This window comes from Mchenga conophoros, linkage group LG3, assembly GCF_057382185.1.
Source record: "Mchenga conophoros isolate Kocher_MC1m ecotype Shallow Benthic linkage group LG3, M_conophoros_male_GT1.1, whole genome shotgun sequence".
In the NCBI taxonomy this organism is placed as follows: Eukaryota; Metazoa; Chordata; class Actinopteri; order Cichliformes; family Cichlidae; genus Mchenga; species Mchenga conophoros.
This window is the reverse complement of record NC_140528.1, coordinates 11,802,228-11,815,177: the sequence shown is the minus strand read 5'-3', so window position 1 is coordinate 11,815,177 and position 12,950 is coordinate 11,802,228. Positions and strand designations below refer to the sequence as shown.

Genomic DNA, 12,950 nt, shown 5'->3' with positions numbered 1-12,950 from the left:
TGTGTGTGTGTGTGTGTGTGTGTGTGTGTGTGTACATGCAATGTCTGCAGTTAACACTATAGCCATTGCCTTCACCATTGTACACATAGGGGAGGAGAACAGAAACAAAAGAATGTCTTTGATCATACAGTTTGAAACAAGGCAACAAATTTAACAACAGTGACAGCTATTATCAATATCAACCTAACACTTCCATTCGATTTCAGCCTGCCTTCCAACAAACACAAATCTCTCCCTCCTGACTACATGTAAGAGATCCACACTTCCCACTAGCTATGAGTCATGGGATGGTATCGTCTTGATGCATGCTCAATCATTCAGGTAAGTAAATCTCCAAAAATCGATTCTGTTGATCTGGACATAGCGTTTTCAGTAGGCCACTGATCAATGGCCATGAGTACCACTCACAGAGAGTTGGGGAATGGCTGCAATCACAGAATTGCAAGATGGTGAGATATGTACCCTTAGGCCCCTTCCTCGATTCAGAGATGGTCTTCTCTGAATTCCCTGTAACTCTTCATGCACTTGTGGCAGGACGAGGTAGAAATAAAGTAAATACTCTTTGCAGTTTTTTAAAAAGACAACGCCACCCTGGGAATTTCACCCAGAGAATACTGAAAGTGACACTAAATCACCAGAAAGGCACTTAGGTTCGCTATACTCAGTCCAGAGACGAGGTTCAATGATAAACAAATTGACAATTTATTAATAATTATTTAAAACACCATATAAAAGCACAATCATAAATATTCAAATACAAATATGCTTAAAAAGGTATTCAGAGCTGAGGCTTACCAGTGGAGGGGCAGGGATGCCACACACAAACTAAAGAAAGAAAACACACCCAAAACACAAGTGCAGTACACTATCACACACTCACACTAATAAACTAAACAAGGCAGGTGTGTACACTCAAGGGATCCCACCACCAAGGCACCCTAGTCTCCTCCACGTTGGCACTCCGCATCTGAATAAAAGAAACAAAGAAAATTTTAATATATTACAACAAACTAATGTGTAGCACCGGGGGATAACCCAACTGCAGGACCACACTGGTGATCTACAGCTAGAAAAAGGGCCTCCCACCAGTGGTGTAACGAAAATCCAAACTACAAATCAAAAACAATAAAACAACATACAATCTGGATAAAACTCTAAAATCTGGAGCAAACGGAATCGCCGTACTGCTCCAACTTGCCGTCCACACGACGAAAAGTTAACAGTCAATCAATATGCACGCCAGCTGACTCTGATAACCGGCATGCATATGGCCGTTGTCCACGCCGACTTCCACTGTAAAAGCTGACAGCAGCAGGGAAAGCAATCTCGCAACGGGAACAGACGATAAAAGCACAGCAAGGCAAAACAGCAGCACTTCAGTTCGCGTAGCTTGGCGCAAAACTAAGGCCCACACTTCCTGCGAAACATAATAAATAATTACTATAAAAGAACAATAGAAGGCAGAGAGCGTAACAAAAGTTGATTACATACCAAGTAAGCCGTGTCATAGAACACAAGCAGAATAGCTCAGAGGAGGCTTCTATAGCTACGACCAGCTGCGATGGAGGCTTCAGAAGAGTAACCCGCAAATGATCTCTACCACACCAAAGGGAAGTCAGGTGACCAAAAAGAAGATCACAGTCAAGCGATGCAGAGACACTCAAATGGCCACTATTTATACCAGCGCCCCCTAATGGGCTAGGCTGAAAGTGGGTTGGACCGAGGGATAACATTCATCTTGCCACACACTGTTTTTGAGATAATCTGAAGACCACATAAAGATTGGAGTTCTGTGGTGATTGACAGAAAGTTGGTGACCTCTGTGCACTATACACCTCAGCATTCGATGGCACCACTATGTGATATTAAGTGGACTACTACTTCACGGCTGAGGTGCTATTATTACCAATCGGCTCAACTTTATTACAAGCCAACTGACTGGTGACTTAAAAAAAAAATTTATTAGTGAGGAATATTTAAGTTGCTGAACTTGTTGTATGTATGGAATTCACTGGAATCCACTAACCTCCTGAGACCAACTACAAATGTTTGTGGAAGCATTCTTCATGCGTAGGTGCTTAATGTTATACACCTGTGACCATGGCAGTGGATATAACACCTGAATTCAATGATTTGGATGGGTAATTAAATGCTTTTCACAGTATTGTTTATGTTCTGGACCTGTGGCTATTCAGAGATTTATATGAATCAATGTTGGAGTGAAAAGGTGAAGAAAGGTTGTCATCAGTAATCACATTACCTTATATGATCAAGCACTTTGGCGACAATGGAGAAGAAAGAATAAATAACTTCTTTTTAAACACGAACTAACCTCTGGCAGATCCAGAAAAGGGTTGCCACAACCATTTAGGGTGAGGGGAGAAAGACAGTTCAAAAGACACACAGTGGAAGACAGCCAGAGATTAATAATGCCTTATGATTGAACGCAGAGAGGTGTAGAAACACACAATGAATGAAAAGAGGTGAATAAAGGGATAAACATTTTTGTCATGTCTGCATGGAACAAACAAGGATTAAAGGAGTAAATTACTTAAAGGAAATCTTTCAAGCTCTTCCTCCTGTATCAGACATTCTCACCATACCTGAGCGTGTCCAGTTTCCAATTTGGATCCTTCAGTCCAGCTGAAAGGAGCTCCATGCCGAAACCTCCTGGATGATTGTAGCTCAGGTCCAGCTCTCTCAGATGGGAGGGGTTGGAGCTCAGAGCTGAGGCCAGAGAAGTACAGCCTTCCTCTGTGATCAGACAGCCTGACAGACTGCAGACACATAAAACAACAATCCAGCTGTGAATATTGCACGTAAGGTATGATTTATTTTGTTTTTCTTATTTCCAAATACAGGGCCATCCATAAATTTAACTAGATAACCCTATTGTTTTAAGTTTAATTATCTAAATCCCTTTTGGAAACATCTCAAGTAAGCCTGTATTCCTAAAGTGAATGCACTATTGTGCTTTCTTTATAGTCTGATCATTGAGGACTTTTTGAGAAAAGGATTTTAATTAAACTCTGAATTTAAAAGGAAGCCACTTAATAGAAGCTATTATGGGAGAAGTACAATCTCTCTTTTACTACCCCTGTTTCTGTAATCTCACTGCAGAATTTTGGAGCAACTGAAGACTTCTGTGGGAACATTCAGAAAATTAGCAATTACAGTCAAGCCAAACATCAAAGTAACAAATGCTCAAACCATTTTTTCAGGATCACACTGAGAGAGAATGTTTTCAACTTTAGCACTATTGGTCAGATGCAAGAATGAACCAGCCACAACTCTGCTGTGCTTGGCACCACTGTATTGTAGTGCTGATACCAATTCTGGAGATCTAGAGAGATTTTACATCAAGAAGGTCATCTGGTTCAAAGTTTTTGCCAAATCAAAATATGCAGAGGATTAAGATTTGGACCAGGTTTCCACAAAAGACTCTCAATTACAGTGAGGAACACCCTGCAATTTTGTATGTTCTCCCACTTAGAATTCAAAGAGTGGTTTGAAATTGACATTGTAGGTGGATTCCCGCTGTGAGAGACAGAATTTAAAAAGAAATTCAAGAATGTCACTTCTTGAAGTAACATTCCGCGCCGGATGTTACTTGCGGCGCCGCTCCGAGCTGGCAGCCAGTATCAGCAGCTCCGACCTGACAGAGTTCTTTTTTTTTCTCTTTTTTTGTTGTTATTGTGTTTCTTGTCTGTACTCCACAATGGAGCTAAGAATTCTATGGACAATCGTGTTTCTTATAACATTTTTTACGGCATCTGTGTCCAGTGTTGAAATCTCCCAATTCTTTGAATCTTTGGGCTGAAGGAAGGACAGTACTTGGTGTATAAATGCTCAATCAACAATCATTTATTTCCATACAATTCAATACTTATGAGCATTAGAACCATCATGATGGGGAGACCTGCCTGCAGAGGGTCACAGCAAGTCTCAAAATGGTGACGGGTTACTCAGCTTTTTATACTCTCTAGTGGCCCCCACCTGGTCGTAAAAGCCTAAACATTCACATTCTTTCTCTCTTACGGCGCCTAAGTTATGACCTCGGCTCCCTGTCTTTCTGCTCTTCTGAAAAGGAATGTGGTCTGTTTCTTCTATTATCTGCACAAGGTCCTCTGCACACCACATTCTCTTCATGATTCAGCAGTATAACATGTCAAGAACACAGTGTAACACATTCAACAGTGTCCAGTAATACAGGTCAATCCAATAGATCTAATGATTTTCACACTCTTTTAAGTCAGAAGTATAATGCAAACTAAAACTACATACTGATCACACACTCTACGTTAAAGGGTATAATATGATCTATAGCAGTATCATACTTCAACTACTTTGATTACATATATAAGGTAACATATGATAACAGAATAATATCACACCAGAGAGTGAGTGGAGGTCCAACCTCCCATTGCCACTGGGCATTGCAGTAAAGTTAGGAGGTACCGGCCAGATATTCCATCTGTTTTTATGGGGAATTTGAGATCTCTCCCCAATAAAGTAGACAAGCTCTTACCCGACATCAGAGGAGCTACAGGGAGTGCAGCCTGATGTGTTTCACTGAGTCGTGGCCACACCAAAGACAATAAAACATTGGACTTATTGTATGCTAACACGAAGGAGGCATACAGCTCATCACCTCTCCCTCCACTGGGGGGCTCAGATCACAACCTGGTTCATCTTCAGCCTGTGTATAAACCTCTGGTACACAGAGAACCAGTAGTGAAACGCACAGTAAGGAAATGGTCGGCACGTAGACATTGAGGGCTAGCAGGAGGGACCATGCGCTTACCTGCTGCTCTCTGGCAGGTAGCTCCAAGCCCTCCTGGGTTTTAAATGCACCTTAGAACACACATGCATCAACATTACAATGAGCGGGTGGAGGGAGGTTTGGAGTCTTCTCTCACCCCCGTTCTCTGCAACCTGCTGGAGCAGGGGGGCTAGGACTAGGAGGAGGAGTTGGCCGTCCGACTGCGGTCTGGAGTGTGGAGCCTTCCTGCTGCTGCGGAGTCGGGGCGGTCTGCCTCCCCCCACCGCAGGGAAAAGGGAAACACCACCTGGGTCTGGGTGCAGTTCCCCCCTCCAGGGGCGGGGGCACCTAGACCCGGTTTGTAGAGTACGCTTGGGGAGTGTGATCGTGTGTACAACGTCTCTTTATGTCTGTCTCCACGTTGGTTGAGTGTGGAGTAAGTGCATATGAGAGCATGAGGGTGGGAATGGATGTTTGTATCTGTGTGTGCCTGTATGTCTGTGTCTATATGTCAGGTTGGGTGTCAGGCGCCACCTCTCTGGGGACATCTCAGGCCCTCCAAGGTTTGGAGGCCTATCTCCCCCCACCACCACTTCCCCTGCCAGTGGCGGACCCCCTCAGACATCGGTGCGTTGGTGGTTCTTTGTGTCCGGGGATGGGCGTCCAGGTACACACCGGCTCACTCCTTGGCGGCCGCTTATCGGGGCCTGGAGCCTGGGGCTCGCTCGGGCCACTTTGGAGGTGGGGTGCCCCCGGCCTCTCGGCCTGGGGCTCGGTCACTCAGGCGCAGCTGGCTGCCGGCGGAGCTCACGGGCGCGTCACTGCAACTCCCCCTGGCTTCTGCTCCGCGGCTGCTGAGTGAGCCCTCATCTGGGACTCTCCTCAGCTCTTTCCGGGACAGTGGCGCAGCTGCCCCTCTGTTGGTCTTCCTTGGTCTCTTGTGTTCTGGGGGCCTCTGGATGTCTGGAGTTTTGATCTCCTCCACACCTGCTTCACGCCCTGGAGGACGGGGCTGTGGCCCCCCCACACCCTCTAGCAGATTATTACATGAAGGAACCTTTTAAAAAAACAAAAAACAAGCGCGTCCATACTCACAGGTGTACACACGGGTGATCACACCCACAAACTACACCCTTTTTGGCTCCTACCTCAAAGCACACTGTGTTCTGTTGATCTTATGTGCTGCACAATAATGTTTAACATTTAGTATTTACTGTCATATTCCCATATATCATTGTGATGTTGTTTATTCTATTACTCTTGTTCTCTTCTGCTTGCTTTCTTTTTTCTTTCTCAGCAGGTGATCCAGGTGATTGATATATGCATTTTTTTTCTCTGTCCGTTCTGTTGGTTTTTGTCTTTTGCCCTTCTCCCCCGTCCCTCTTCTCAGCTGTTTCTCTTTCCCTCTTTCTTTCTCCCCTTCTTTCCCCCAGTCAAGTCTGTCCCGTATTCAGTAAGTGAAAATAAAATAAACAAAAGGTGAATCAAATGGACCATTACGGCAAGGCTGGGATGGTCAGTTTGGTAAAGTAAATCCGTTGGGCATCTTTCTTTGCCTTTAGACAACAATTCTGATGGCAAAAGAGCCAAACGGGACAGGCCAAAAAAGAAAAGAAAAGAAAAAAAAAAAAAAAAAAAAAAGGAAATGGTCGGCAGAGACCGAAGAGGCTCTGGGGGACTGTTTCCCTTCTACTGTGTGAGACAACCTCTGCAGCCCCCTGGAGGATGACCTCAACAGCATCACAGACTGCATTACGGATTACATGAACTTCTGTGTGGACAACACCGTACCCATCAAAAAGGTACGATGTTTTTCTAACAACAAGCCATGGATAAATCCTGAAATTAAGGCTCTCCTCAAGGAGAAGAAGAGTCTTTAGATCTGGAGACAAACAGGAGCTGAGAGTTGTCCAGAAGAAGCAGAAATGGAAGATAAGGCAAGGAAAGGAAAACTACAGGAGGAAGATGGAAGAGCAGCTGCTACAGGACAACATCAGAGGGGTTTGGAACAGCCTGAAGACAATCTCAGGACAAAAACCAACCCCCCAGGCTACAGGAGACTTGGGGTGGGTGAATGACCTAAATAAATATTTAATAGGTTTGATCAACCACCCACCCCACCCCCAGCTTCGCCCCCCTGCTGCAATCTCCCTCATCTTCAGAGCCTTCCTGTCTTTCATCACAGGTCTTCACACCTCTCAGCTCCCAGCCATCACACCCACCCCCGGCTTCTGTGGACTCCAACATACACCCCCATCCCCCGAAATCCCCTCTCTCCATCTTAGCACTTCAAGTGAGGAACAAGCTTCGCAAGATCAAGGTGCGGAAGGCTGCTGGTCCAGATGGGATCAGCTCCAGGCTCCTGAGGTGCTGCACAGATGAACTGTGTGGCATCCTAGGATATTTGTTCAACCTGAGCCTGTCACTGGGGAAAGTACCACAGCTGTGGAAGACATCCTGTGTGGTACCGGTACCAAAGACCTCCCATCCCAAGGACCCCAGAAGCTACAGGCCAGTATCCCTGACATCACATGAAGACCCTCGAGAGGTTGGTTCTAAACCATCTGTGCCCCCTGGTGAGGTCTTCATTGGATCCGCTGCAGTTTGCTTACCAGCCTGGCATCGGGGTGGAGGACGCCATCATCTACCTCCCGCACCGAGCTCTGACTCACCTGGAGAAGCCTGGAAGCACTGTGAGGATCACGTGCTTTGATTTCTCCAGGTCTTTCAACACCATCCAGCCACGAATCCTGAGAGACAAGCTGGAGCTATCGGGAGTGGACCACCACATGTCCCAGTGGATATTGGACTACCTCACAGAACATCCACAGTATGTGAGGTCACAGGGCTGTGTCTCTGACATGCTGGTCTGCAGTATGGGGGCCCCACAGGGAACTGTGCTGTCACCGTTCCTCTTCACCCTCTACACTGCAGACTTCTCCATCGCTGCCGCCTACAGAAGTTCTCTGATGACTCTGCCATAGTCGGCCTCATCACAGGTGAGGACGACTCAGAGTACAGACAGTGGACTCTGGACTTTGTGGACTGGTGCAAACAGAACCACCTGCTGATCAACGCCGGGAAAATCGAAGGAGTCGGTGGTGGATTTCCGGAGACGTAGACCCACCACACTGACACCGGTGAACATCCAGGGAGTGGACATTGAGATAGTGGACTGGAGCCACAACACTGATGCTCTTTGCAGGAAGGGTCAGAGCAGACTCTACCCGCTGAAGCGGCTGAGGTCATTTGGAGTAGAGGGAGCGCTTTTAAAGACCTTCTATGACTCTGTGGTGGCATCTGTCATTTTTTACAGTGATGTATTTCGGAGCAGCAGTTTATCAGTAGCTGAGAGGAAGAGGTTGGATAAACTCATTAGGAAGGCCAGCTCTGTTCTGGGATGCACCCTGGACCCAGTACAGGTGGTGGGACACATAAGGACTCTGGCCAAAATAACATCTCCCACCCCATGCATGGAAATGTTGCTGAACTGCAGAGCTGCTTCAGTGACAGACTGCTGCATCCTAGATGCATGAGGGAGCGTTTCCACAGGTCCTTGGTGTGGCTGTGGCTCAGGTGGTAGAGCAGATCAACTATTGATTGGAAGGTTGATGGTTCAAATCCTGGCATCCCCAGTCTGCATGCAAAATATCCTTGGGCAAAATACTAACCCCAAGTTGCCCCGATGCATTCATCGGAGTGTCTGTGAATACTTATTAGTTGCACTTGAGTTTAGAAGTGCTTGTATGAGTGGGTGTAAATGGGCGAATAAGGGATGTTGTATACAGCGCTTTGACTACTCTGTGAAAGTAGAAAAGCCCTATATAAGAATCAGTCCATTTACCATTACCATTTACCTGCAGCTGTCAGACTGTACAAACAGAACTGCTCCCAAAAAACATAGATGTTTACATCAGCGCTGTAACTTGCACTATTTTATCAACCGAGTCACACTATAACCAGGCTTGCGTCTTATCTGCATTTAATTTTATTTAATTTAATAACAGTATGGTACTCAGTTCTTGGTAACCACTGGTCTTCATGTAAATATGTAAAAATTGTGTATGTTTCTGTTCTGTGTCTTGTGTACTGTTTGTTTGTATATGTAATTTCTGGCTGCTGTTACACCCAAATTTCCCCTTTTGGGACAATTAAAGGATTGTTCTATTCTATTCTGAATCACATTGTATGATTTTTAAAGAATTTATTTATATAGTACTGCTGCACATAAGTATTTGAACACCTTAGAAAATCAGTGTTAATATTTGTTAGACAAGCCATTTGCAATCACAGAGGTCAAATGTTTCCTGTAGTTCTTGACCAGTAGCTCTCCTCTAGATTCAATTCAATTTCAATTAAATTTTATTTATATAGCTCCAAATCACAACAAAAGTCGCCTCAAGTCGCTTTATATTGTAAAGTAGATAGTAAAATATTAGATTCATAGAAAACCCGACAATCATATGACCCCCTATGAGCAAGCACTTTGGCGACAGCGGGAAGGAAAAACTCCCTTTTAACAGTAAGAAGCCTCCGGCAGAACCAGGCTCAAGGAGGAGCAGCCATCTGCTGCGACCAGTTGGGGTGAGAGAAGGAAAACAGGATAAAGATAAAGACATGCTGTGGAAGAGAGACAGAGATTGTCTCTCTTCCACAGCCCGGCACACAATGCACGCGACCCCTACGGTGCCTCCTGTGGCTGGTGGGCCTGCAGGGAGATGGGCCCATGTCTTCCTTTTGGGTTGTGCCCGGCTGGGCCGCTTGGACTAAGTCCCGGCCACTAGACGCTCTCCCTCGGGAATCCTCACCGAGCCTGGCTGCAAGGCGGGATCCTGGTAACCCTATCCCGGCCAGGGTGAACTGTTTTCTCGATGTTTTCCGCATAAGGGTCTTCTGAAACACTCTTTGTCTGGTCCCTCACCCAAGACCAATTTGCCATGGGAGACCCTAGCACGTGGCAGAAGCCCCCGGACAACATAGCCCCTGGGATCCCTGGGACGCACGAACCCCCTCCACCACAATAAGGTAGCAACTTGTGGAGGGAGTTTGCCCAATCATTCCTCATGTGTTTTGTGGCCTTGGAGAAGGCATTTGACTGTGTCCCTTGGGGTGTTCTGTGAGAGGTGCTGTGAGAGTATGGGATGTGTGAATGTGTGTGTGAATGGGTGGATGACTGGATATGTAAAGCGCTTTGGGGTCCTTAGGGACTAGTAAAGCGCTATATAAATACAGGCCATTTACCATTTACCATGGGGTGTCTGGCCCATTGTTACGAGGCATTTGATCCCTATACAACTGTTGCAAGAACTTAGTCTGCATAGCCAGCAATAAGTAGGACTCATTCCCGGTGGGTGATGGGCTCCGTCAGGGCTGTCCTTTTTCACCGATTCTGTTTGTAATATTTATGCACAGAATTTCTAGGCGGAGCCAAGTGGCGGACCTCAATTTAAAGGTCGATCTACGTACCTACCCTCACCCATGATCACGAGCTGTGGGTAGTGACCGAAAGAACGAGATCGCGGATACAAGCGGCAGAAATGAGCTTCCTCCGAAGGGTGGTTGCCTCTACCTTAGGGATAGGGTGAGGAGTTCAACCATCTGGGAGGGGCTCAGAGTAGAGTTGCCACTCCTCCACGCTTTAGAGGAGAGAGCAAGGTTCTCTTGAATTGGCTTCCCTTTATTGGCCCTTTGCTCTCGCCCTGACCTTACTTGTTGTTCCTAGAGTATTTAAAAGTAAAATGGGAGGGAGAGTCTTCAGTTTTCATGCCCCTCTTCTGTGGAACCAGCTTCCAGTTTGGATTCAGAGAACAGATACTTTCTCTACTTTTAAGATTAAGCTTCAAACTTAGCATATAATTTGGGCTGTATCAACTTTTAAATATAAATGTATTTTACCAGAAACGCCAGAATTTCAGGTTAAAGGTCACAAAACATTTTCAACAACACCAAACAATAAATGAAACGGTAAACGGATTCCACACAAAGATGTAAACACAGAGTGCAGACCCGACGCACCAGAATCAGCTTTCTCTTTCTCGGCTGTCTCACCCGCAGGTGAAAGCTGACAGCTCACTGATTCTGACACGTCAGGTCCACGCTTTGTGTTTACGTCTGTTTTGTGCTAGATTCTTGGCTGCAGGTTTTTTCTCTCTCCAACCAAAATTCACTGAACCAGCAGCAAAAGAAGATCCAAACTACGCTTCACATTTGATAAACATTGTCATGAATTCCCTCTTACCGAAGAAATTTAAACTTTAAAATTATGCAAAATTGCAGAATATTTTTAAGGTTATCCGCTATAAAAAGCCAAGCCAGGAAAATCTCCTTCATGTTTTTCTGTGTTTTATTCACAGTTACTTTCACACAAAGGCACCTGCTGTGATGCTCACAATTCTGATGAAGTCTCACATGTGTCAGTACTCATAAATGATTGGAATTATAATATTTCTGACTGTCTGAGGCAAAATTTAATTGAATCGGTACCTTGTGAATCGAATGGATTATACAAATCAGTGATGATACCCAGCCCTAGTGAGTAGCCTAGGCACGACAGAAGTGGACGTAGTTGCGGGTAATAAGAAAAGATGAAAAGAACTATTGATAACTTTTTTGTTGAGGTCTGATCCGTCTGAAATTCATAGCCAGTGCTCTGACACAGAGCCATCAACCTCTGACGTTGAAAAAGCACAGTGTATTCAGAAAACACATTATATGCCGCGATAAATGCACTGCCCAAGTGTCCCCTCTCCCCACTGTCTTTCAGCGGCAGGCAGCAGCAAACAGGTCGTCAGAGGAGGCCGAGATGATGATGTAAGGCAAGGCAAGGCAAGTTTATTCATAACTTTAATAATTTCCATCCTATCTCCAATCTACCATTCCTCTAACCCTTTCCTCACTCCTCATGCCACTACCATTCTCGTGCATAATCTTGTTATCTCTCGAATTGACTACTGTAACTCACTATTATTTGGCCTCACACAAAACTCTATTAACAAGCTCCAATGTGTCCAGAACTCTGCTGCCCGTATTATTACTAGGACTTCCTCTACCCACCACATCTCCCCAATCCTGAAGCAGCTTCACTGGCTCCCGGTTAAAATTCGCATCCATTTTAAAATAATCCTTTATACTTTTAAGGCTATTCATTCTCTCTCTCCACCATACCTCTCTGATTTAGTACAGATGAACTTCCCATCCCGGTGCCTCAGATCTTCATCTTCTCTTTCTATCTCTGTTCCTTCCGCTCGTCTGATTACAATGCTTTTTACAACTAAAAGCAGGGCTTTTAGTTGCTCTGCCCCTAGACTTTGGAATTCCTTACCCCACGACCTCAGAAATATTAGTTAATTCCCTCTTTTTAAGTCCACCCTCAAAACTCATCTGTTTAAAATTGCTTATGTTTAAACCTCTGTATGCTCTAACTTTTATCTGTTATTCTTATTATTGTGTATATTTCCAGTTTCTGTGTTTTTATCTGTTGTACAGTGTCCTTGGGTGCTTTGAAAGGCGCTATTTTTTAAAATAAAATGTATTATTATTATTATTATTATTATTATTGCACAATTAAACAACAAGGTGATTCAAAGTGCTTTACAGAAACATTAAAAAACAAAAAAACAAATAAAAAGCATGATTTAAAATGGAAAAAAAGAGAGGAATAGTAGTTAAAATCAGTAGTTAAAATGTAAGTTTTGAAATTCAAGCTTAAAAGTAAATCAATGTGAATTTGGTGTTTTATTCAAATGCAGCTGAGAATAGGTGAGTCTTCAACCTGTCTTTACATAAACTGAGTGTTTCAGCTGATCTGAGGCTTTCTGAGAGTTTGTTCCAGATATATGGAGCATAAAAGCTGAATACAGCTTCTCCATGTGTCATGTAATTAAATTATTTTCTGATTATATTGTTTTATGTATTTTAATAAGAGAGGCCTTTAGAAACTAAGCTCAGACGAGACAAAACTAGGGCAGAGGTTGACAGGTTGCCCTGGCAACAGACTTTAGAAAGGGGAAGTTTAGTGCAGAGCTGCACAGGAAGTAAGATACAAAGAAAGAGGAACTAGGAACATATAAGCACTTATTTTTGTCTAAACTTAATGTGTGACCTAGCAGAACTATATATATATATATACACATTCACTGTGTGATTTTTTCAGAACTGTGAATGCGTGCTCGCCTCTGCAGTTTTCCGT

General features: G+C 44.5%; 1 protein-coding gene across 1 annotated transcript in view; it reads right to left on the bottom strand.

Moving 5' to 3' along the window:
* The window catches only part of LOC146577272 (protein NLRC3-like), a 100,126-nt gene that overhangs the window by 31,198 nt on the left and 55,978 nt on the right, over window positions 1-12,950 (bottom strand). The window contains exon 5 of the mRNA XM_085252827.1: window positions 2,604-2,777. Within this exon, the coding sequence (XP_085108953.1) occupies window positions 2,604-2,777 (174 nt within the window). The remainder of the gene's footprint in view (window positions 1-2,603; window positions 2,778-12,950) is intronic.